Source organism: Podarcis muralis, chromosome Z (genome assembly GCF_964188315.1).
Source record: "Podarcis muralis chromosome Z, rPodMur119.hap1.1, whole genome shotgun sequence".
Taxonomy (NCBI): Eukaryota; Metazoa; Chordata; class Lepidosauria; order Squamata; family Lacertidae; genus Podarcis; species Podarcis muralis.
The window spans coordinates 9,518,056-9,544,354 of NC_135673.1; the positions used below are offsets into that span (position 1 = coordinate 9,518,056).

At 47.8% G+C, this 26,299-nt stretch overlaps 2 protein-coding genes across 20 annotated transcripts in view; one reads left to right on the plus strand and one right to left on the minus strand.

The window, feature by feature from the left end:
* SLC31A2 (solute carrier family 31 member 2) overlaps positions 1-26,299 on the plus strand; it is a 989,995-nt gene that overhangs the window by 632,197 nt on the left and 331,499 nt on the right. The gene's annotated exons all lie outside the window — the stretch shown is intronic.
* Positions 9,718-26,299, minus strand: part of EHMT1 (euchromatic histone lysine methyltransferase 1) — a 139,884-nt gene continuing 123,302 nt past the window's right edge. For all 19 annotated transcript variants that reach the window (XM_077922313.1, XM_077922312.1, XM_028714986.2 and 16 more), the window contains 5 exons: positions 25,180-25,295; positions 21,009-21,095; positions 15,984-16,062; positions 14,516-14,691; positions 9,718-11,516 (listed from right to left, as the gene is read on the minus strand). In XM_077922313.1, the coding sequence (XP_077778439.1) occupies positions 11,324-11,516; positions 14,516-14,691; positions 15,984-16,062; positions 21,009-21,095; positions 25,180-25,295 (651 nt within the window). In that variant the 3' untranslated portion in view covers positions 9,718-11,323. The remainder of the gene's footprint in view (positions 11,517-14,515; positions 14,692-15,983; positions 16,063-21,008; positions 21,096-25,179; positions 25,296-26,299) is intronic.

The window sequence follows — 26,299 nt, forward strand, 5'->3', positions numbered from 1 at the left end:
AGATGGACTAGTGGCCTGACTCAGTGTAGGGCAGATTCCTATATTTATGGGGCAGCATCCATCAACCCCAGCCAGGATAGTCAGGGAAGGTGTGAGTCATTGTTCAGCAACATCTGGAGAGCCCCATTGTGAGCTGTACTTCCCACTTTTCTGTCCACAGAATATGAAGACACACACACACACACACACACACACACACAAACACACTGCCCTGCCCTGCCCTGCCCTGCCACCTGCCTGTCTTCTTATTTATAAGCAGTCCGAGGGGGGAACTGTCAGTTCCCTCTTCCTTAGTCTCAGGCTGCACACCCACAGCATTTTATTCTGGAGTAAATGGCGACAGAGTACTTGTTTTTCCTATGTGGTACACCCACTATCTAAATCTATCTTGTTGCAAATCAATTCTGCATTACCTCACAGTGCATTAGAAAATAGATATATGTGGTCCTGGCAATGGAGTGGGGAGTGTGTTGTATCCACACCTGCCCATGACATTGTGGGTGAGTGTAGACCGAGTCTGCAATCATCACTTCTTTCCTCTTCATTCACCTGGGGGAACCCGCAGGTAGGAAAGGGCACCTAATCAAGGGTGGCTTTACCAAATGTGTCTTAACCAACCTCCGCTCAACCTTGTGGACAGCTGGATCTAAAACCAATCTAGATTGAAAGCAGCATGTTGAGGGCGAGCATAAATGTTTCTGGATTGAGAAACACGATGAAAGGGTTAGTGAGCACATAGCCTCAGTGTTGCCATTGTAGAACTCAGTAGGCAGGAGGGTGGGGACACAGGTGGAGTTAGTGGGTTCTGCCTGTGATTGGTTGGCTACAAGAAGCCTTTTTGTCTGGTGACTATAATCTCTGCTGGAGCCATTTTCTTTCAGTAATTTCTTGTAAATGTCTTGCATGGTCACCGTTCCCAATGCCTCCTTGAGGTCTAAATTCCTCTCTTATATAGTGAAAATTGGTCCATGAGGGCAAATGGGTCAACATCCCCACCTTTCCCAGTGCAGGGGATAGTCATGGCTGTCAGCATCTTCTCCTTAGTTCCTTGCAGAATTTGGCAGGGAGGAAGAATGGGGGCAAAACTAGGAGTTGCCTTTGCCTGTCATTGGTGCCACCTACTGCTGGACTCCTTGCCTCCCTACCAATCCCAGAGTGCTCTGGCCATGACTGCTGTAATGCACCCCTCACAGGGCAGGGACACCTGGAAGTTTATGAGCCTAGGCAGTCACCTGTTCCTCAAAGCCCATGGTTTAAAGAACAGCATAAACTTGGAGAGGGCAATAGAAATGATCATCTGCTGGCAGAGCTCACAAGTGGTCTTCCCTCCCCAGGGAAGTACAGAGGAGTAGCTTGACTCCCACCTATCTTCAGTTTACCCAAAGACTCAACTTCCACCCATGCAGGCTACCCTTCCTCCTCCCTTTCTCCCCAAAGGAGGGCAGCTTTGCAGAGTTCACCAGACCTCCTTTCTGCTAACTCCCCAAAGTGCTGAAGAGGATAATTAATGAGACAAAAAGGCCAGGGTAGGCTTTAATCTAAACCAGGCTATTAGGAAATCAATGAACAAGGCACCAGTTCAAAAAGCTTACAGCCTAGTGTTGGGTCGCAGCCTTCCCAAGGGAAGAGTCTAGCCTGCAGCTTCATCCACACCAGCGAGAGAAGAAAGAGGAGAACTGGCAGGAAGATATGTTCATTTCATTTTTCCTATTGCCATGGCAAGGCAAAAAACAACACCTGAATTCAAAGTCAGCCGACAGTGGTCAACCAGCTTTTGGGCATCAATCTGTCAGGGGGAAGCTTCCTGCTATAGAATTCTCATTTTTCATGCAATTAAAGCAGTGGGGAGCATGGGTGTATCCAGGATTTTTGTTGGGGGGGCAGGCCTTTGGGGGGGGGCAGAACCTCAGTTTGCTGTGTCTTTTTGATTTTTATTGATGAGGGCAGCTGCCCCCCCCCCCGGCTATGTCCATTGTAGGAGGACCCTCTTCTTTTTTCCCTATGAAAGGGCCACTGACCAGGGACCGTCAGCCAACAGTGTGACGCGGCAGCTAAAAAAGCCAATGCAATTCTGGGCTGCATCAATAGGAGTATAGCATCTAGATCAAGGGAAGTAATAGTGCCACTGTATTCTGCTCTGGTCAGACCTCACCTGGAGTACTGTGTCCAGTTCTGGACGCCACAGTTCAAGAAGGACACTGACAAACTGGAACGTGTCCAGAGGAGGGCAACCAAAATGGTCAAAGGCCTGGAAACGATGCCTTATGAGGAACGGCTAAGGGAGCTGGGCATGTTTAGCCTGGAGAAGAGGAGGTTAAGGGGTGATATGATAGCCATGTTCAAATATATAAAAGGATATCATATAGAGGAGGGAGAAAGGTTGTTTTCTGCTGCTCCAGAGAAGCGGACACGGAGCAATGGATCCAAACTAGATTTCACCTAAACATTAGGAAGAACTTCCTGACAGTAAGAGCTGTTCGACAGTGGAATTTGCTGCCAAGGAGTGTGGTGGAGTCTCCTTCTTTGGAGGTCTTTAAGCAGAGGCTTGACAACCATATGTCAGGAGTGCTCTGATGGTGTTTCCTGCTTGGCAGGGGGTTGGACTCGATGGCCCTTGTGGTCTCTTCCAACTCTATGATTCTATGATTCTATGATGGGCACTGCTGGAGTCATATGCGAGTATGCTTGACAGCAGGGTTAAGTGTCATGACCCAAATCTAGTAGTGATCTGGACACAGTCCAAAGATGCAGAGGTAGCAGATGGGTCAGGTCCAGGGCTCAGAGCCAGCTGCTGAAGGTAGGGGGGAAATTGTGCCAAAGGCTCCTAGAAAGCTGGAGAACCTTCCAGACCACCAAGGTCTGTGGGGCTAAAAGTCTGGAGCATCATGGGCACCAGATGCCTCCCACTGCACATCACTGGTCTGGCAGTGCAGGGAGCGCAATAGGAATAGAGGAGGAGTGTCCATCTGTAGGCCACAAGGTTGGACCTATAAGGCTCTGAAGTTCTCTTAATGGGGTGCAGCCTGGAGGAGGAAGTCTGGAGACAGAAGGCCTCCGTCTGCTCCCAGCCTTACCCAGAGCAAGTTGCTCACTTCAAGATGCCTGTGGTTCATCAGCAGCTTTTAAACAGCCTTGCCTCCAGTGCTGCATTTTTTTCCATGGGAAAAAACAGAACATGACAGTGGGGAACCTCATGCGCAGAGACTGATTGCAGCCCCTCCAGGCCCCTCTGTCAGGACCTTGGAACTCTCCCAAACTACACACTCCTCGCCAGCCCTGCTTTGCACCATTTCCAAGTGCTTTCTGTCTGTCTGGAATATGTCATTGAACTCTGTTGATGTAGGGTTGCCATATCTTGAAGAGCAAAAAAGAGGACAGTCCAAGCTGCTGCCAGCCCGAGCAGGGGAAAGAGGCACACGGGTGCAGGTGTGGGGTGGCCACCGCACCCACATGCCTTTCCCCCCAGGTTGGGCTGGCAGCGGCCATGGCATGCAGAGCAGCCTGCGCCCAAGCTAATAATAATAATAATAATAATAATAATAATAATAATAGTAGTAGTAGTAGTAGTAGTAGTAGTAGTAACAGGAGTAAAGGTAAAGGGACCCCTGATCATTAGGTCCAGTCTCAGACGACTCTGGGGTTGCGGTGCTCATCTCGATTTATTCGCCAAGGGAGCCGGCGTACAGCTTCCGGGTCATGTGGCCAGCATGACTAAGCCACTTCATGGCGAACCAGAGCAGCGCACGGAAACGCCATTTACCTTTCTGCCAGAGCGGTCCCTATTTATCTACTTGCACTCTGACGTGCTTTCGAACTGCCAGGTGGGCAGGAGCAGGGACCGAGCAACAGGAGCTCACCCCGTCGCGGGGATTTGAACCGCTGACCTTCTGATCAGCAAGTCCTAGGCTCTGTGGTTTAACCCACAGCGCCACCCGCGTCCCTTAGTAACAGTAGTAGTAATAGTAATAATGATAGTAATCTCCCCCAAACCCAGACATTCCCTTTAAAATGTAAAAATCCCCCAGATGGGCATGCTGGCCCCCCAAAAGAGAGCACGTCTGTGATTTCCCGGACATATGGCAATCCCAGTTGATGCCTGTTGGATGCCACAATGCTAATTCAGCTCTTGTGGTGGGGCAGCAATCCAAACCTGGAGTAAATAGCAGTTGTGTGTTGGTGCATGGGTCCCTTGGCAGTCCCAGACAGACAAGGAGGAAGAAGAAGAAACAGACATGGGGATGAAAGGCTGGCACACATGGATGGAGGTGTCCTCCCCTTGCTGCTCTAGATGTCAGAGAGGGAGAAGCAGTGTGTCGTGAACTGGCAAGACAAGGGGAAGGAGGAAGAGAATTCTGGAGAGAGCTGTAGCTGCGACTGGTACAAACCATGGCAAACTGGGGATGGAGAAGTTGGGGGCATAGAAAGTACCCATGGGGCAACAGAGGGGATGGGGAACCAGAGGGGCCCCAGTCTGCATGAACACAGTGGGCTCTGAGCGTAGGGAGCAGCGGGAGATATGCTCTAGGTGGCTGAGGCAGGCAAGGGCCCACAGCCCAACTCCCTAGCTGGCCAGGTGAGGCTCATTAGTTCAGGAAGGTGGTGTGCGAGTCCTCAGCTGGAGTAGGCTCAGAACAGGAGAGGGTCACGTCTCATCAAGCCCAGATGCTCGAAGCAGAGATGAGGTACTGTGTCTGCTCAACTCCCCATGTTAATAGACCATGGCCTGGGTGTCCAAGAGCTCCACAGGACCATGTATTTCAGAACTGAACTCCAAGTTCCCTGCCCCTGGACTGGCTGCAGAGGCAGGACCTGACCTGACTGTTGAGACTTTTGATTTGGGTTTGCTGTATTGAACCTTGACTGTCTTTCCTGACTTCTGGAGTGCCAGACTACTTGCTAGCATTTGCCTTTGGGACTGTATACACCAATGGCACTGGTCAATAAGTACACCGGGGTTCAGGACAGAGCTACCACCAGGGAGGATCTGGACCAGCCAGGGGGAGGGGCTGAACAGGAGGTGGTGGTGGAGCTGGAGGCAGAGAGGCAGACATAAGTTTGGTTGCCAGGGATCAGACCCTGCCTTTGTAGTTGGGACATTAGATGCATCAAGCCAGAGCATGGGTGTGCATGCACAACAGACTTGTAGGGTGAGAGCCCAGTAAGTGAGCTCACCACATCTTGTCTTTAAAAGCTTGGTAGGAAGGGTATGCCAACTGTTGGGACAACTTCATCACTTCCATTTGGTTATGAACATCTTGCCTTGCTCATACCTTGGGATCTTCGCTTCTGGCCTTTTGCTCAGGACTGAATCTATGCTATTAAAAAGTAAAGGGAAAAGGGACCCCTGACCGTTAGGTCCAGTCGTGGCTGACTCTGGGGTTGCGGCACTCATCTCACTTTATTGGCCAAGGGAGCCGGCGTACAGCTTCCGGGTCATGTGGCCAGCATGACTAAGCCGCTTCTGGTGAACCAGAGCAGTGCACGGAAACGCCATTTACCTTCCTGCCAGTAGACCTATTTATCTACTTGCACTTTGACGTGCTTTTGAACTGCTAGGTTGGCAGGAGCAGGGACCGAGCAACGGGAGCAGGGATTCGAACCACTGACCTTCTGATCGGCAAGTCCTAGGCTCTGTGGTTTAACCCACAGCGCCACCTGCGTCCCTTCAATCTATACTATTAGCAGTGAAGATTTATTACTTAAGAAGTAAAAGTCTCTGTCATGTTTTGGGACAGGAGCCTGACAGCCTTATTATCAACAATGAACTGCTGCCATTAACTGTTAATTGAACCAGTTTAATTCAACTCCACGGCAGGCAGCTGCCAGAAATGTCATTAGGTGGGGTTGGGCCGGGGAACAATTTCACAAACACGGCTTGTCAAAATCCAGTCTCAAGCCTGGCTTGCAGGAGAGCCAGGATCAAATCCCTGAGGCTCGTGCTGTGGCCTTGAGCATATTCTTAACTTTACCTAACAGAGTTATTGTGAGGATGAAAACCACAATTTTAAGAAAGAAAGAACCATATTGTACTGAAAACAATGGAGGGGAATAAAGAGTTGCTGTTAATTGCAGGTACAGGGGGATCCTGCCTCAGCATGTATTGCTTATAATTCAAGTATCATTTTCAGAGTGCATTTATCAATTCCATCTCATCTACTATAATGCCTGCAAAGGAAAGGAAAGGAGGGGAAGGAAGGAAGGAAGGAAGGAAGGAAGGAAGGAAGGAAGGAAGGAAGGAAGGAAGGTTGGTTCTCTAACTGGCATGCAACCGTTTCCCTCTCCATTCTTCCCACTGGTTCATAGCTTGCACAGCAGCCTCTGGCCCATAGCTGACAGCCTCAGGCCGAAACCCCCTTTGTGCTCTTTTCTGCCTTCAGCCAAGAGTCCTTTTGCTCTCACCCTTTGGTTCATGCCTCCAGTCAATGTAGACTTACATATGTGTGGGGTGGAGGTAGAGGAGGAAAACTGTAGGCAAATCTACACCATTCACTTAAAGCACATGATGTCCCTATCCCCAAGAACAGTGGGAACTCTAGTTTTCCTCTCACAGAGCTACAATTGCCAGGTTATTTTGGGGAGGGGGGAATCATTGTCAACATTTGTGGATTTGGGTCTCTCAATAAGTGCCTTGCTCCCCCTACAATCAAAGGGTTGAAGCAAAGTCAATCCTACTCAAAAGTAGCCCCATGAAATTAATAAACATGACTAGCCTAGGTCCATTCATGTCAATGGGCTGACTCGGAGTTATATGCAATCCTAAATTTCCTTTTAAACTTAAGACTGGCTGGCACTTAAGCCTTGCTTCAAATTATGGGGATGTCGAATTGGGAACGATAAATTATCAGAGATCTGCAACGGGCTTTGTATGAGCAGTTTATTTGGCCTTGCTGTTGTTATTCCATAAAATGGGACCAGCCTCCTAGTGGATGAGGAAGCCTGCATTCCATTCTTTAGATCAGGGGTTGGCAACTTCAGGCCCAGGGGCTCAATGTGGCCCTCCAGGCCTCTCTTATCTGGCCCTTGGAACTCTCCCCATACCATACCCCTTCTTCCTTGGCCACATTCTTTCCTCAGACCACTCACACCGCCACCCTTCTTTTTCCTTGAGTGTTCTTGCAAGCCTGGAATGTGGACTTTGAACTGTAATAATGACTTTTGCTTGCTTGCATCTTAGAGGTGTGCATATGTATACAAACTAGCCTACTGCACAAGGATAACAACTCCAGTTGCCTTTGCATCCATTTTCCTTTGCATCTGGCCTCGCCCAGCACCAGTGTATGGCCCCTGGAAGACAGCCCAGAGGAAAACAGGGTCCTCAGCTGGGAAACGATTCACCACCCCAAGTTGGCACCAGTAGCAAAGGGAGAACGGCAACAAAAGGCTGATCCTTCAGGCAGATCTTGCTGTTGTTTTGCTTATAGACAACACAGGGTGTGTTTTTAGTTGAGTTGCATGATATTTATTGCTTTGTGCCTTACCCACACTGAGAGCAGTTGCAGAAAAGCAGTGCAAGAATCCCACTCGCTGTAATTCAAATGGACTTTCTTCTATCTTAGGGTAAACAAGCACGGACTGAGGCTGCGCAGGAGGGCAGTCAGCTGTGAATAGCCTGCGGCCTCCTCAAACTTGAGCTTTGCCAACGGGAAGAGGCTGCTACTCCTAGGGGAAGCCATCACAGACTGGCGGGGCCTCCGCCTCCACTGTCACCCCAGAGCATCACCATTTGGTGTGTGAAAATGCTTTTTGCCAGTGACATTTGCAGAGCAGCGGTCTGGTCTCCCACCAGCCTCAGATTCACACTGATATATTTAAGTTTTGGGAAATGGTGGTAGGAAAACCAGCAGATAGGAACCACCCATTGGCAAACTGGAACCTGTATTATTTAGTCTGCAAAGCATCATGACAGAGGCAGACTACTAGGGTCCAGTTTAGCACAGTATTATTCACATGCCACTGGGGACGTGGGTGGCGCTGTGGGTTAAACCACAGAGCCTAGGACTTGCCGATCGGAAGGTCGGTGGTTCGAATCCCCGCGACGGGGTGAGCTCCCTGCTCCCGTTGCTCGGTCCCTGCTCCTGCCAACCTAGCAGTTCGAAAGCACGTCAAAGTGCAAGTAGATAAATAGGTACTGCTCCGGCGGGAAGGTAAACGGCGTTTCCGTGCACTGCTCTGGTTTGCCAGAAGCAGCTTAGTCATGCTGGCCACATGACCCAGAAGCTGTACACCGGCTCCCTCGGCGAGTAAAGCGAGATGAGCGCCGCAACCCCAGAGTTGGCCACGACTGGACCTAATGGTCAGGGGTCCCTTTACCTTTACTATTCACATGCCAGAATAGGGAAGCATTCAGCCTGAGGGCCACATCCCCTTTCTGGGCAGCCTTCTGGGGGCCACAAATGTTACTTTTTTTTTTTTTTTATAGCAGGCTAGTTTCTATACACAACCCTCCCTCTCTTTCATCCAGGGAAGCAAGAGGCAAGAGTTCAAGGACAGATTCCAGGCATGCAAAGGACACTCAAGTAGGGTTGGTTGTGGGTGTGGCCTGGGAAGAATGGGTGTGGCTGAGATGGTGGTGATTTCTCAGAGGGCCAGAAAGGTCTGGAGGGCCACATTCAGCCTTCAGGCCTAGAGTTTACCCACCCCTGCTGCAAAGCTTCCTATTACTAGGATTCTCCCTTCATTGCCAGCAATGCCGGAGTACAAAATCTCCATAAATTCAGTTTCTTCCACTTAAGTAGCACCAATACCCCCACTGAAACTTAAGCAGCTCATTCCAGCTGGCCAAGGTGCATATGGATGAGTAGCCTTTAATGAGGCTACTTATATATATTTTTTAAATGATACATGCATTATAGCCAGGACAAGAATAATACGAATGGAAGAAATAGAGAATCCTGTATGGGTAACAGGAAGGTTTGGGTAAACAGAAAGAAGGCAAACTGCCTGGGAAAATGTGAATCAGGTGCAGCTGTTGGGAACACAGAAATATCCCTCACATTTAGCAAGACTGTTGATTCGTCTAGTTTAGGACTGTCTACGTTGACTGGCAGCAGGGTTTCAGGATCTCTCCCAGTCCTACTTGCAGATACCAGGGACTGGACCTGGTACCTTCTGCGTGAAAAGTAGATGCCGCACCACTGAGCGGTTGTTACTTGTAGATTGTGATGCACTGAGTTATGGTTTGGAGAAAGCAATGAATGGAGAAGGTAAATAACAGTCAAGAAAAGCTTTATGCCCTTTTCAGAGGCACAGAAAAAGTAATCATTTCGTTAACGATTTGGGGCTTTGCCTGTCTCTCTCTTATAAAGTCGCATATGTGTGCACACCCACCTGCAACCCTCTCCACTTTCTAATTTAGACTTGGAATCCCACTTGCAGGAGGTGGTGTCTGAAAAGCCACTCAGCCTCAGATTTAGAGGATAGCCATGAGTGACTTGCCTTTCAGGGTTCTTGTTGGGAACACAATACAAAACCATAACACAAAGTCCTATGAGCACCTAAAAAAAAAAGTTACAGAAATGTTCAAATGCCATTGTTATTGCCTGATTTTTTAGCTGCTTAGAAACATGTGATATAGCTGCACAGTGAACCCTGCTCTGAGGATGATAATTGTTCCTGGATTAATTAAACTAGAATAAAAGTGTGCATAGTATGGAGCGCAAGGGGAAGTATTGCAAAAATTTAATCTAGTAAAGACTAAAGAGGCCAAAGGGGGCAAAATGTTTAATGCACTTTTTATTGATTTCATTGAAAACAGAACAAGGAAATGACAGGAGCCCAAAGGTGAGAACCTTTGAAACTCAAAAAAAAAAGAAGAGAAAAAAGAAAAACATTTAACAGAACGGAAAAGGGGGGGAAAAGACCACCCAGCAATATGAACGGTTTAGAAGAGATGCACCCCTCCCCCTCCAAAAAAGAAAAATTAACCCCACAAAAAACAAAACAAAAAAGTCCCCAAACCTGGTACTGCACTAATTACAGTATTTAAGAGATAAATGGGGAAAAAGATGATCTGCTTTACCACCGCACAAAAGGTGATGACAGATTTTATTCCCACTACAATACTAACAAAAGGTCTTGTGGGTTTTGTCGTCCCTGCATTTTATACTAAGATCACTTTGTTCTTTTCTTTTTTTCTTCTTTTTATTATACAATTGAAAATTTCATTTTACGTAGTAGTGAGAAAAAAAATCACACTAAAATCAGCACCGTTGAGTTGCTCGGGTGAGTTGCTTTTCTGTTCAGCTCCCCCCAGTATGGTACAAGAGAAATCAGTTCGATCCAACCGTCAACCTCACAATATGTAGCTTTACGTGGGGAGTCATGGGGAGGAAATGAATGAAATCGGAAAAACGGTGATGGCACAGATAGACCACATTTGCCACCATGTGCCCAGGCTGAGCTTTAGCTTCAGGAAATGCCTGAAAGAGGGCCTCTCTGTAAGTGCCAGTTTCTCTGTATGGGAAAACAAATGGGGGGGAAAATCCTCAATTCCTTTTCCAGAGTTAGTGTTATGTAAGACATAAGGAATCCTTCCAAGCTTCCCATTGCACGATAGGGGTGTATGCGCCGAAACACTGGGAAAAACGAAAACTCTCTGTAATGGAGAAGCCCCTATCTGGACTTGGGAGAACCTCTGTGAGGCTTGGACAAATCATTAAGAGGTTGTGACGGAGAACAGCAAATACGCTGGCTAAGGCAGGCACCTTGTTCGAAAGAAGTTCCGTTTCAATCCTCGGACGATGAGCGAGAAAGGAAGGTCTGCCTGCAAAGGTTAAGCTGGCCCCGGTGCTTGTGCCAAGGAGGTGGGTTTGGCTTCAAGAAATCATCATCACCATAATCATCATCACATTTCATCAAGTGTTCAGAGTTCTACTACAACTGGAGAGACGCAACATCAGCAGTCCATTCAAATCTTGTCCTTTCAGGTGGGGGAATCAAGTGGGTGGGCGGAAGACCTCTTCCTTGGCTCGGAGAACAGGGGTCACATTAAGAGAGGCCTCTAAAGGGCCTCTCAGCATGGAAGGATGAGAGCAGCTGCCCCTGGTTCACAAGCCAGCTACTTCCTGGTCTGCTGTGGGTGCAAGAAGAAAGCAGGGCAGACCTGCGTCATCTGTGACGAAGCACAAGGTGCCTGGTTCCTTTCTCCAGTAACACTCAATAGCAGCGCCTCAACGCTGGACTGCTGCAGGGCTGTGGGGTGGTATTTTGCGTTGGGGCTTTTTTACGGGAGGGGGAAGTCTCCTTTCTCGAAAATATATAAAAAAGAAATATCTTACAATCTGTGGTGGTGTTTTGTTTTTCTTTCTATGTGTGTAGAAAGCCCTCAAAAGGAGGTTGTTGCCACTGCTGTTGTAGAGCTCGTGTCAGGGAGCCGGCTCTCCAACACCTCCTGGGACGATGAAGTGCTGGCCTGCCTCTGAGCCAGGATGGCGCTGGTGTACCTGCACTTGGGAGAGCCGCACAGGCAACTGAAGTAATTGCCCTTGACTTCCCAGAACCTATCGCCATAGTCAAACCTGTATGTGAGAGAGAGAGACAGACAGACAGAGAGTGTTGCACTGTACTTCTGGGCAAATATACACAGGAGGAAGCCGCACAGTTGATTCCACCACCACCAACCAACGGAGGCCCCCACTCCCTTCGAAGCAGTCTCCCAAGGGCTACATGTAGGAAGTGGGTGGGACGAAAAGCCAAAGTGGGGGTGAATGCCTGAAGAAGGGTTTAGTAGTTCTTATAAGGATCAGCTTGGATGGAAACACTAGACAAGGCTTCCTCAAACCTCAGCCCTCCACATGTTTTGAGACTACAGTTCCCATCATCCATGACCACTGGTCCTGCCAGCTAGGGATCATGGGAGTTGTAGGCCAAAAACATCTGGAGGGCCAAGGTTGAGGAAGCCTGCACTAGACCTTGGTATAGACTTTAACCTCGGGGGGGGGGACTTTGGAAAAGTTATTTGAAGTTCACGGCATGTTAATTCCTTGAAGGAGAACTACATGAAGATGATTTACAGATTGTATTTAGCTCCGAGTAGACTTGTTAAGATGAATAAGACTGAATTAGATAAGTGCTGGGGATGCAAGGAGGTTGAGGGAACATTTTTTCCATTTGTGGTGGACTTGTAAAAGGGTATTGGGAAATGATCCATAATGAATTGAAAATCAAGTTTAAAAGTACCTTCCCTAAAAAAACAGAGTCCTTTTTGTTGGGGATAATTCAAACAGAATTTCCCAGGTGTCAAACAAGGTTATTTATGTATGCCACTACTACGGCCTGTGTTTGATTAGTCCAAAAATGGAAAATGAGCGAGATTCCAACTAAAGAAGAATGGCAACTTAAGCTGATGGAAAATGCATAGCTTGAAGACTACACCAGTCAGTGTAGACCAGGCAAGGCCAAACTTGGCCCTCCAGATGTTTTGGGACTACCGTTCCCATCATCCCTGACCACTGGTCCTGTTAGCTAGGGATGATGATGGGAGTTGTAGTCCCAAAACAGCTGGAGGGCTAAGTTTGGCCATGCCTGGTGTAGACAATAATCAGCTGGGTGGACCAATGGTCTGAATCAGTAATTAGGCAGCTTTTTCTGTTCCTATAATATTGACTTTTTAAAGAAAAAATTTCCAAGTTGGGTTCCAAAATAAACAAGGAATACAGTGATTTTAAGAAAGGGAAGTGCAAAATACATTTGAAAAACGAAACAGAATCTTAAGAGCCAGCAGAAAGCTAGGAAAGCTTAATCAAGCTCAGTTCAAGCTTATTAATGACCCCACACCTTCAAAATTAATTTCCCCCATACCAAGCCCATACCCCAACCACAAAAAATAGTTGAACAAGTGACCATCTGCATTTACTGAGTCATGGCCCCTTATAATGTGAACACTGGCCCATCAAACTCAGTATTTGTCTACACTGACTGGCAGCAAAAAACCCCTGGAAATACCAGGGGTCTGGACCCCTGACCAGTGTTAGAAACTAAGATAGGAACGCTAGGAGCCATGTGGGAACTAGGTTGTGGGCACCAAAACAAAATGTCTAGGCACTTTCTTCTTCTTCCACATTACCAGACCAGATGATCCGCCTGGCAGTGCGGTGATGGCAAAAAAAAAGTATTTTTTATTTTTTGCTGCTGGGCAAATCAGGTGTTCTGCAGGGCAGTGCAGAAGCAAAAGATGAGTGCAGAACACCTGATTCGCTTGGCAGTAAGAAAAAAAGAAGAAGACACGTCTTTTGCTGCTGTGCTGCCAGGTGAATAAGGTGTTTTGTGGGGTAGTCCAGCAGCAAAAGACGTGCATCTTTTTGCTGCAGCCAGGCAGGTGGAGATGCTAGGGGCCAAGGCATCTCCACTCAGTCTCAAAAGGTTGGTTGCTGGTCACAAAGTGCAAATGGCACCCAGCTAATTTCGAACGCTGCCCATGACCTTCCAAATGCATAGCCGATAGTCTGTTACTGTGGTGCAATGGGTTCCCATGAGCAGGAAGTTACAGACGCCTCCTTATGTAGATGGATTTGCTTTTTAGTGTCACTTCTCAGCATCTGTTTCATGGCTTCTGTGCGAGTAAGCTGGGGCAAGGGGTGAGGGCGTGAACACACATGCGCAGATCTGAAGAAGGCCAACACATGCACAGAGCTGGAGGAACGCTTGAAAGCAGATCCAGAAAATCAAACAAGCGGCTGCCACAGGAGTGGGCTGCAGCCCCTCAACCTAATTTCCAAAGCCCCCTGAAAGCCATCAGTGCAGAGTGCAGGCAAAATAAATCTGTCCCTGAGAAATATGACTTTTTATTGGGGGGGGCGGGTGTTATATCTGACGTTAGCATGAGCACACCAATTGAGGATAGGTTCCCCACCCCACCCCAAGAGCAGCAATCCCCAGCTCCCTTAACAAATTACAGTTCCCAGGATTTTTAGGGAGAAACCATGAGCTTTAATATAGCTGTCAATAGATCATGAGACACTCTAATCTTGGGGTTGTGGGTTGGACTAATGACCCTTGTGGTTCTTTCCAACTCCACAGTTCCACGATTCAATGAAATGCACATTGAATGTATGGTCCGAGTGTGACCTTGTTTTGTTGAATGCAACCCAAAGAGAAGGAGCCTGCAGAACAGGGAGATGGAAATGTGTAGGCTCTGACCCAGACCTCTGCTGGTTTCAGACCTCCCCACTGATAGCATGTGACCCAAGGGAGTCCATGGAGATAGGGCTGGCGGTCAAGGGGGAGCAATTCCCCTCCCCGTGAACTGATGAACCATAATCCCAATTCCCAGTACTTATCCGCTCCCTTCCCCGAAAGAGTGAATTTCTAGCACTTGGAGATCAGACATGATGTACAGGCACTATACCCACAGATGACCACAATCTGACCCCTCACCGCACAAGTATTATCCCTGAAGGAATGGCTGTCCCCGGCAGACCAAGGGCTGCCTCCATCCCTGTGCTTAAGCAACTCTTCCTCCTCCCTCCTCCTCCTGCTTTCCATTCCTGCCATTTCCTTCTCTTCCTCTTACACATACCCAATCTCTTCTCCCGCTTGGATATTCTTGGTACTGAAGAATGCAATTCTGGGGAAGCGCAGGTCCTGGTGGGACATGAACACTCGTACGGCGGTCAGGTTGGGCTCGCAGAAATGGTTGATGAAGCGGCTGATGTTGCCGTAAAAGCGGGCATCTATGCAGTACACGTCTTTGTCCTGAGGAAGTTGGGGGGGGGGGGGGGGAGAGAGAACCTCTGATTAGACCTGAGTTTTTGTTCCATGCAAAATCAGTCTCTGCTGGAGCTGGAGGAAATTATTTGAAGAGTTATCCTGCGCAGGTATTTTAGCCACACCCCTAGGCCCCGTATGCACCATGTACTTAAAGCAATTCTTATACCACTTTGGAAGCCATGGTTTCCACTGAAGAATTATGGGAACTGTTGCTTGTTTAGGGTGCAGAGTACTGCTAGAAAAAACCCTCCTAACCCCACATTCTTCCTCTCAGAGCTACAGTTCCTAGAGTTGGGAAACAGGATCAAATATGTCTCATTTTCCATTTCCCCCCCACGGAATACTTTTCGTTCAATAGAGATCGAGGTCCCATTTGCAGTATACAATAAAAGCATCTTTATACCACTTCGCCCAAAGAATCCTGGGAGCCATAGTTTGTTAAGGGTGCAGAGTATTGCTAGGAGAACTCCCTATTCCCATCACAGAGGTACAATCCCCAGAGTACCCTGTGAGGAGGGGGGGATGCATTTGCACTATGCTGATACCTTCCTCCTCTACTATTCCCGGAATTCCTTGGGAAGAAGGATTGACTGTTAAAACACTTTGGGAATTGTAGCTCTGTGAGTGGGAGTAGGTGTCCCTAGCAGCTCTCAGCATCCTTAACACCTTAAGTTCGCAGGATTCTTCGGTGGAAGCCATGACTGTTTAAAAGTGGTGTTGCACTGCTTTAAATGCATAGTGTAGATATGGCCTTAAGAACAAGCAAAACAACTGAATTAAACGTTATTAAGGGGCAGCATCCCATGGTGGAAGTGGGTCTGCATGAGGCATTTTGCCTTTCAGGGTTGTACCCAACTAAGTTCTACTCAGAGTAGGCCCACTGAGATTACTGGATCCAAGTTAAATAGTGTCTGTTATTCTTCAGTGAGTCTACTTTGAGCAGGACTGGCGTTGGGTACAATCCTTGGTAACTAATCTTTGTTCCCCTCCCGCCCCTCATCACCTTTGGGCAAAGAGTCGTGCTCAGCAGAGGCTGTTTATGAGCTGGTGGCCCAGAAGAAGATGTCCCAGTTTCCCCCATCATCTGTCCCCTGAGTCTCTCAGCCCTTTCCCCTTCCCAATTCTACAGGATGTTTTGCTTTTCCTAAAAGGCGAGAAGAGCTTCCTGTCACACCAACTTACAGATGGTGAAATGGGGGGTGGGGCGGGGGGGGGGGGAGAGGCAGAATTTGTTTTAGCACTTTCTGCTTGTCCTGCGAGCCCTTCAGATTTACTACCTTGTCGCCAAGTTCAAAAAGGTAGGTGTCTTCTTCCCGTACATTTGCCTCTGAATCAGAAATTAGCTCTCCAACATACCTGTGGGAGAAACGAGAAACCAGAATTGGAGACTAATGACCCTTTTTTTGCAAGAGATTTGGACATACGGTAGTTGATGCATTCAAAAGAACCTCCTTCCAAGACAGCCTCTTCCTTAACATCCCAAAACCTAGTCCTCTCCATTTTGACAAGTTTTGGGTGACCTGAATGGCTGCTCCCCTCAAGGGGTCAGCTTGCACTCTGTTCCCAGAAGGAAAAAGCCACAGCCTGGCATGTTACTCCAGAGCAGTGGCCTTTAATGAACTGCAGGAAGAGCTAGACTACATGGTAAGAGATCAATAAATGGGTCCCCAAATGCATATTTGGGTTAAAATAGGGTCCTGGGTCTGAAAAGTCTGAAGGCGCTTGCTGGCGCCCATTGGGACTGGTAGGGCAGATGGCAGGGAGACCACCAGTAGGTGGGTCCAGAGGCAATGACAAGTGATGCCAACATGTTGTCCTGCTCTGCCCTGCTGAGTTCTACATGGGAACAGCACTGAGACTAAAGAAGAGGAAGCTTACAGGCAAGGCCAGCACATTCTGGGCTGGTTGTATGTAGGATGACAGGCATGTGATGGCTGGCTGAGAGCAGACTAGTGTTGCTTAGTCTGGGCTCCATTTTCCCAGCAGAGCAGCCTCCATTACTCTATACCAAGCACCCCCAATCTCGGCCCTCCATGTGTTTTGGGACTACAACTCCCATCATCCCTAGCTAACAGGACCAGTGGTCAGGGGTGATGGGAACTGTAGTCCCAAAACATCTGGAGGGCCGAGTTTGGGGATGCCTGCTCTATACCAATGACTCTGTTAGAGATGCTCCCAAAGCATTTTCAGTCTGACAAAGTCACTCAATAATGTGAAGCCGGACCAGTGAGGGGTGTGGCCTAGGGAGAGACCAGAGGGTCTTCCCACTCCTGCTCTGGCTGCAGAGGTGTCTGGTTACCCTGAAGGCTCCACCTCTTCTATCTGCAGCTTTTCCAAGACACAGCGAGTCCACTTCACAGAGTTGCCTCCTAGCATCCTTTAAAGCTGGGGTGGAGGTCCTGTGGCCCTCAAGGTGCTGCTGGACTACAACTCCCATCATCCTTGACCATTTGCTATGGTGGCCAGGGCTGGTGGGAACCTTCCACTCTGGAGTGTCCCCCCTGCATCACAATCTCTTCCAGATTCATTGGTGAGTGTGGTTAAAAGGTGGGCCTCCTAAACACATGGGCACATTTAAGGGTGAAACTGTTTCCGCCCACCTTCTCCTAAACAATGCTAATATGTCATTCCAGGTTAATTAGAAAGTAATAATCTGGTTCAGAGCAACTCTAACAAGATGTGCTAGGAATAACATTTCTAATTGTAATTACTTTAAGAACATTTTTAACTGTAATTGCTTTTAGATCTCTTTCAGCTGTAATTGTTTTTAGAATGTGTTAATCTGTTTTAGAATGTTTCTGTTTTTAAATTGTGTATCTGTTTGCCACTCTGGGCTCCTCTGCGGAGGAAGGACTGGATACAGATTCAGTAAGTATATGAAATCAACAGACACACACTTTAAAGGTTGCTAGCTAGGCTGCCTTTACGCTGCATACCTCCTTTCTCAGGTCTTTTGAGCCTCTGACTTTGCATCTCATCAAGCGGTTCTGTAGCATTGCAGAGGCTGTAAAAAATTCACCTGGGCTGCTGAGGAAAAGTCGCATCCATCAGGCTTGCTCTGGAGGTTCAAACTGCCTTGGGCTGTTCAAAGGTTATTAAGAAATATACGAGACCTAAGGGACACTCTTGCCTGGCAACTGTGCTCCTCTGACGGGGTAATGCTGAGAGTGCCACATACCCCAGAGGTTCATTTAGTTATGTACTAGTAACCAGGCTTTTAGTGTTGCACCTCCAACCCTCTGGAATCAATTAGGGATGTTTAGGTGGCCATTTTTGTTTTGTTTTAAGGAATGCTTTTTTCAAGCAGGCTTTCTCTGTAGCTGTTGTGACTTCTCTGCATTTTATCTCTCTTGGCTCCAAGTGAGAGCTTCAGGTGTACACCTGAAAAGGGTACAGGAAAAGGGCAACTAAAATGATTGAGGGGCTACAGAAACTAACCCTTTGAGGAGACACCTTATGTGCTCTTCGTTTTAGTTTAGAAAAGGGATGGGGAACCTGTGCTCCTCCAGCTGCTGATGGACTGAAAACTATCATCATCCCTGACCATTGGCCATGCTGGCTAGACCACGGCAGGAGATGGGAGTCCAGCAACATCTGGAGAGCCACAGGTTCCCCCCACCTGATTTAGGAGGAGGAGAGGCAATGACAGAAGCGTATGGCACCATGCATGGTGTGGAGAAAGCACAAAATGAGTACTGTATTTTTCGCTCTATAGGACGCACCAGACCATAGGACGCACCGGACCATAGGAGGGGGAGAACAGAAAAAATAATAATTCTTCCCCTCTCTGCTCAGCGCCCCTTCAGCGAAGCGGCAGGAGAAACGGAGCCCCTTTCATTTCTCCCCGCGCTTCGCTGAAGGGGCGCTGTGCAGCTCTTCCTCTCTGCTGAAGCCAGGAGAGTCTTGCTCTCCCAGCTTCAGCAAAAGGAACCAAAAGCCTTTGGAGCACAGCAGGACCTCGCGCTGCACTCCGAAGGCTTCAGGCAGCTATCCCTGAATCCTGGAGAGCGAGAGGGGCTCCGTTTCTCCTGCCGCGCACTGACCCATCTCGCTCTCCAGGCTTCAGCGAAAGCATCGAGAAGCCTCCGGAGCGTGGAGGGAGCGCTCCCTCTGCGCTTCGGAGGCTTCACGTTGCTATCGCTGAAGCCAAGGAGCCTGCATTCGCTCCATAGGACACACATACATTTCCCCTTAATTTTTGGAGGGAGAAAAGTGCGTCCTATAGAGCGAAAAATACGGTATTTCTCCCTCTCCCAAAATACCAGAACCTGGGACCACCCAATGAAGCTGAATGTTGGAAGCTAATAGAACCCACTGCCACCAGGTTGGGTGGGTTTAAAAGGAGTAAAACAAATTCATGGCTGTCAACTGCTACTAGCTGCAGTGGGTATGCTCTGCCTCTACTGCCTCTGACTGCCAATTGTTGGGAGAGTACTGCTGCTGTGTTCAGGTCCTGCTTTGCAGGCTTTCCACTGGGGTATCTGCTTGGCCACTGTGAAAACAGGACGCTGGAGCAGATGTGGATCCACCAGGGCTCTTTGTTATGTTCTTATTCGTAAAACAGGACAGAAGGAAGCAAACGGTCTCCCTTCTCAACTCCACAAAGTATTGTATGTATGAAGTCCACATGTATGAGTTCACAGCCAGTTGTCCCCTTCTGTTATTGAAGGCCCACACTTCCAACACAGGCACTGTGCTTCCTTTTCTTCTCCACGGAAATAGATGTGATGTCACGCAGAGGATTATGACATCAAATGCGGGAGAGCGATTAGCCGCTAAAACCAAAGGCGCCCTGCACTGATGTGAAGGGCAGAACCAGGAAGGCTCATTAATCACCAGAGCAGGCAGGCTCCAGACATCAACGTGATTAATCTCCTCTCCACTTAAGATAGTCCAAGGGAAACAAATGATGGCCAAGAAGAGCTTTCTGAGACTCCCAGGGTAAAAACATGGCCAATTTCTAATGCAGCAAACCTTCCTAAGGCTGTGCTGAAGAACCAGGTTTCACAAGGGGCACTTGATATTTCTTTTTACTCTAGGAAAAGGAGGCTCTGGAAGCAAGGCTGAATGAAGACAGGGTTAGGGAATGTTTTTCAGCCTGGGGGCCACATCCCCTCATGGGCAGTCTTCTCGAGGGCCACAAACCAGAGGTGGTATGCCTTTTATGAATCAGGCCACATTCAAAGCCATGCAAAAATTAAAGGTTTCCACTCTCATACACCTCTCCGCGCAGGGAAAGAAGAGGCATTATCACAGTCCACAGGGCATGGCCAGAAGGGATGCAGCCTGGAGAGTGTCTCAAAGGCCAGATAGAGAAGTGTGATGGGCTACATTTGGTCCCCAGGCCTGAGGTGCCCCACAAGCACTTGCCCTACTTTCAGAGAGCAGCTGAACAGAAAGCAACAAGGACAATGAGGAGCATGGTTAGCAGTGGACCAGGGCGGGGGTGGTTCAGCATGTGGCCTACCCCTGTTTTAAGCCCATGGGCAACTAGTTGCAGTGAACTGGGAGGGTGAGTGAGTGAGTGTGCACGTGCATCACTACCCACCACACAAGGTGTTTGTCACTGTCACATACTAGGTAGTGCAACAGATCACGTAAGTTGCTGGTGAATGGCACTTGGCAACCTTGCAGAATTTATTTATTTATTTCAACAGCATTCCTATTGATTGCCTGATCGTTAAAGAGAGGGCAGAGAACAGCCACAGAAAACAGTTCTTATGGGGAATGAATTTTTGCCTGAGATATTTCCAAGTCCATACGACAACTGGATAAAACCTGAGCCCAAGGTGAATATGAGACCTTGAACCCACATTCCATGGTCTCTTCCAAGATATGAGAATAATGGCACATGGGCTAAAACTCAAGGGTCCACATACAGAAGGGTCAGAGACTGAGTAAGCAAGTGTGTGTTTGGGGGGGGGGGGGCGCTGCAAGGCTAAGCCCTTGTGACACAAGCTTTAAGGAGAGTTCTCTCTTCCTACTATGTTGAAAGAAGAAGAAGAAGAGTTTGGATTTGATATCCCGCCTTTCACTCCCTTTAAGGAGTCTCAAAGTGGCTAACATCCTCCTTTCCCTTCCTCCCCCACAACAAACACTCTGTGAGGTGAGTGGGGCTGAGAGACTTCAGAGAAGTGTGACTGGCCCGAGGTCACCCAGCAGCTGCATGTGGAGGAGCAGAGAATCGAACCCGGTTCACCAGATTACGAGTCCACCGCTCTTAACCACTACACCACACTGGCTCTCACACCACACTGGCTCACGCTTCCAACAGTTTTTTTTTCTAAAGGCAAGGCACTCACTCGCAAACAAAGGTCCCCAGTGGAATGTCCTGCATTGTCCGCACGCCCCAGCTCATCTTCTGCGTCCGATAAAGCTGTAATCGAATCCTGGAAGGCAAAGATCAACCCTGTGAGAACTTGCACTCAATTTTTTAAAAATGCATTTGTAGATTTAACAGAATTAATTCCCTGCTTAGCTGCAAACAAAACCTCTGAGGGTTCAAAGTTGTGTCCAACTAAGTTCTACTTAAAGAGCAGATGCCCCGAAATTAATGGGTGTAAGTTAGTTGTGCCCATTATTTTCAACAGGCCTATTCTGAAAAGGCTGTTGGATGAAACCTAAAGAATGTAAAATTTATATGAAAAATTGTAAAATAAACGTCAACATGTTTAAAAACTGGAATATCAGAAAACCAACTGTTTTAAAAACTATCCCACGAGCTAAAATTGCAGCATAAAGTAATGTCAGCTTTACATGGAACAGAGGCAATGTGTGTCACAGAAACAGCCAGATTAATTTCTGTGGACTTGTGTTTCCAGTTGAAAGTAACTTGAATATTTGATGCAGAAACCAATAATTTTCATTTTATTTTGGACTGCACCCAATGCTAGTCCTACTCAGAGAAGGCCCACTGAAAATAATGAACATGACTTGCTTAGATCTATTCATTTTAGCGGGTCTACTCTGAGCTGAACTCAGTTGGACACTTCTTCTTCTTCAACATGTCTTGAAGCTGTTTGCCAGCCTGCAGCCCACAGGACTCATTTTCAGACTAGTTTACTCTCCCAGCCAAACACTCAAAACAGAATCCAGTCTCTGCTACCGATCAGAATTCAGGTGAGTCATGTAGGCTGCCTTCAAGGAATAATTCTTGATGTGCCACCTACACAATCTTTCTCTTGGTTTTATCTATGCCCCCCCCCCCCCCCGCTTGAAATTCTTCAAATATTTGCAGATCATTGCAGGAAGCCGATATGGCTTCCCTAGCATCAACACTTCCAGAATCCACTTCTATGGTGTGTCCCTGTAAGAAAAACACTTGGGCCTAATTTGAATAGTAGAGTGCCTGGTGTCTGGTGGGCGGGGCTTGTGTGCTTTGCTCCAGAATCAGCCCCTCTCTTCAGGGTGTGTTCAGTTGAGAGTGTCAGTTATGAGGAACCAACTGCCTCTTCTTGTTTCTTGCCTCAAACTTGCCTCATGTTTGGCTTCTCTCATCATGTTATTTTGTTGTAGTTTTCTTTATTACTAAAGCTTAGTTTACATTTACGTGAAAGGCTTATTTTTCTCAAAGAAAAAGAAACTCTCCTGAGGAAAGGTGTGGTATGTCCTAAACTGCGTGACTGAGTGATATTCCCAGTTTGCCAGCATGTGGAGGGACCCCCATGTTAGCAGAAGTAGAAAGAATATGGGGAGAGGAATGCGTAATGAAACAGAAAAACGCAGAGAGAGAGAGAGAGAGGGAGGGAGAGAGAGAGAGAGAGAGGGAGGGAGAGAGAGAGAGTCAGAGTCCAATGTGGGCTGAGTTTGCTCAGCGGCCACCAGATGTTGCATGTTTTAAGTGAAATGCAAAATTGAGCAGGAGTGGGTGGGGTTGGAATAGAGAATCCTGGAAGAACAGGCTGGCTGCCAACCTTACACTGTAACATTTTGTTGTAGGTTCCCTTGTTCATTAAGGCGACAATCCTATGCAATAAACTCAGCGGGACTCACTTCCAAGTAAAAAGGCAATATTTACAATCTGATAAAAGGGAAGAGTAAGAATTAAAAGCAGGAATAACCAGCTGCACAAATGCAGGAAGGGGGGAACCTGGCTCGTCAGGTAGTACATGTGAAAAGGATCTAGAGGTCTTTGTAGACCAAAGCTTAACATGGGTCAACATGTGATACAGCAGCAAAAATTAAAAAGGGGGGGGGGGCTAATGCTATTCTAGACAGTATCAGCAGAAGTATAATGTCCTGGAGTCCTGCAACCAGTTCTGGGCACCACAATTTAAGGAGGATATTGACAAACTGGCAGAGGAGGGAAACCCAGATGATGAAGGGTCTGGAAACCAAGCCTTATGAGGAACGGTTGAAAGAGCTGGGTATGTTTAGCCTGGAAAAGAGGCGAGAGGAAATGCAATAGCTATCATCCAAAGTCTCAAGGAAGATGCAGCAAGCTTCTTTTCTCCTGCTCCGGAGGGGTAGGACGCGAATCAAGGGCTTCAAGTTACAAGAAAGGAGGTTCCTACTAAACACTAGGAAGAACTTAAGGAACGGACTTCCTTGGGAGGCTGTGGACTATTTCTTTGGAGGTTTTTAAGCAAAGGTTGGACGGCCATCTGTCATGGATGCATTAGTTGAGATTGCTGCATTGCACTAGATGACCCTTGGGACCCATTCCAACTCTTATGATTCTATGAAGATGATTGTTTTGAGAAGGGCGTCAAACCATCAGTCCATAGCAGTCTAGTGTGCTGGCTTAAAACAAACCACACTATCAAGAAGGTGTCTGGAATTTGAACAGAATCCTGCTTCAAAGCTACATTTTTATAACTGGAGAAAGGAGCAGAGGGATGAAGGGGAAATGTTGCTGCATTTTAAGCTATTCTGCTGGATTTGTAGAAATCCCAAGACCACCTTAGAATACACCTGCAGCGTCAGCCTAACTGGAAGTTCCCCCCTCCTCTGCCGCCGGCACCTCAGTTTAAGCATTCCTACACCAAAGCCCTGAAAATGCCTTCAAAATACATTAAAAGGAAGGCCCAGGGCATTTCTCGAATCAACACAAGAAATGAAGATGGCAAATGTACAGCTTAAAGCCTCGCACAAAGGGCTTCAAAACCTGGCAACGAAGGTTAGGATGAGATAAGCAACTAGTAGAGGCTGGAGGTGCTGGACTTGCAACAGCTTCTGATCTCAACCCGGTTACAAAGCTTAGTGGGCGATTCTTGGGGTGGCCGCTCTCCCTCCCTCTGCCTAAATCGACCGTGTAGGAGAGATAATAATTAAACAAATAATTAAAATATCCGTGATAGAACAGTTCCATTTAAAAGCACCCAGGATCCCCCTTTTTTTTTTTAAAAAGGCAAGGAAAATCATATACATCAGGAGGTGATAAAGCACACATTCAACAGGGTGATCAAAATACAGTAATGATGCAATTACATATAGTAATACTGAGGGCATCCGTCCAGCTGACAGAGGCAAGTATCAAAAGCACAGTGAGCAAAAGGTTACAAATTCCACCACAGACTCAGATGGAATGAGAGTGCATCTTTCAATTATACGGTGGTACCTCGGGTTAAGTACTTAATTCGTTCCGGAGGTCCGCACTTAACCTGAAATTGTTCTTAACCTGAAGCACCACTTTAGCTAATGGGGCCTCCTGCTGCCGCCGCGCCGCTGGAGCACGAGTTCTGTTCTCGTCCTGAAGCAAAGTTCTTAACCCAAGGTATTATTTCTGGGTTAGCGGAGTCTGTAACCTGAAGCGTATGTAGCCTGAAGTATATGTAACCTGAGGTACCACTGTACCATAAAAGTACCATTATTGCAATTATTGTTGTTAATTGTTAAGGCCCTGTCAGAGGAAATGGCTAAGTGGGGCCAGGATAAGGCATGACAAGAATATCCCAGCAGCTCTAACAATCCGCTCATTTCCTCATCCTAGTCAACCTTCAGAATTTGCTTTGGTTCACAACAGTGACCCAGGGCATTTTGGCTTCCTGGTCCCCACTTCCTTTCAATTTCAAAAACTCTCCTTGGGTTTTAGGTAACTATATCCTTCAAGGAACTCAGGATGGTACATGTGATTCTTCCCTCATGATAAGCAATTTTCTCTAAATCCCAAGGCTGAGAGATGTGCCCATTCAAGTTCCACTCAAAGTAGATCCATTGATATTGAAGTATTCAAGTGAGTGATGTCCATCTGTTTCAATGTCTCTGCTATCCCCAGCGCACCATTTGAGCTTGGGTGTCCCTGGTCCTAGTCCAGCACTGCAAACCAGCAGTCACAAATATTTGCTGGACTACAGCTCCCATCATTCCTGATCATCAGGTCACACACTGCCTGGGGCTGAAAGGAGGTGGAGTCCAATGATATCTGGAGGGCTGCAGGCTCTCCTGCTCCTACCACTATCCCCCACTGCCTCTCAGTCACAGAACAGGGTGAGCAGCCCCCCCCCCCAAAAAAACCAGTATTAACTGTCTTACCGGAGTCCATTTTGCACCACACGATTCCGGCAATTCCTCCAACACGAGCAGGCATGGTTGCACTCAAAGATCCAAGGCGGCTCGGTAGTGCTGAATTCCGGCAGGAGCCGGCCATCCTGCAGAGAGGGCAAGTGGACAAGGGGTGCATTAGGTGCACATTTGTGCACAGGAAGAATTGCAATGTTTTATGAAGAATGAGGACTTATGCCACAGCTCTGGTCTATCCTGGTCCAGGGCATCCGGCCTGCTCCTCAAGTAAACATAAGAATCAATCTTATATTGAGTCAGACCACTAGTCCACCTAGCTGAGAAGTCTACACTGACTGGCAGCAGCTCTACAGCATTTGACTAGAGTCACTCCGAGCTCTACCTTGAGATGCCTTGCATTGAACCTGTGGCCTTGAGTCAGCGTGGTGTAGTGGTTAAGAGCGGTGGACTGGTAATCTGGTGAACCAGGTTCGCTTCCCCGCTCCTCCACATACAGCTGCTGCATGACCTTGGGCTAGTCACACTTCTCTGAAGTCTCTCAGCCCCACTCGCCTTATAGAGTGTTTATTGTGGGGGAGGAAGGGAAAGGAGATTGTTAGCAGCTCTGAGACTCCTTAAGGGGAGTGATACGGGACGCGGGTGGCGCTGTGGGTTAAACCACAGAACCTAGGACTTGCCGATCAGAAGGTCAGCGGTTCGAATCCCCGCAACGGGGTGAGCTCCCGTTGCTCAGTCCCTGCTCCTGCCAACCTAGCAGTTCGAAAGCTAGGTTGTGCAGGTAGATAAATAGGTACAGCTCCAGCAGGAAGGTAAATGACATTTCCGTGTGCTGCTCCGGTTCGCCAGAAGCGGCTTAGTCATGCTGGCCACATGACCTGGAAGCTGTACTCCGGCTCCCTCGGCCAATAAAGCAAGATGAGCACCGCAACCCCAGAGTCGGTCACGACTGGACCTAAGGGTCAGGGGTCCCTTTACCTTTACCTTTTAAAGGGAGTGATAAAGCGGATATCAAGTCCAAACTACTCCTCTTCTTCTTCTTGCAGAGAAGAGGTCCTACCACTGATCTACATCCCTTCCCTCAAGTCATAGCGTACTTAAAGACATAGGAGCACATAATGCTGTCTTATGCTGA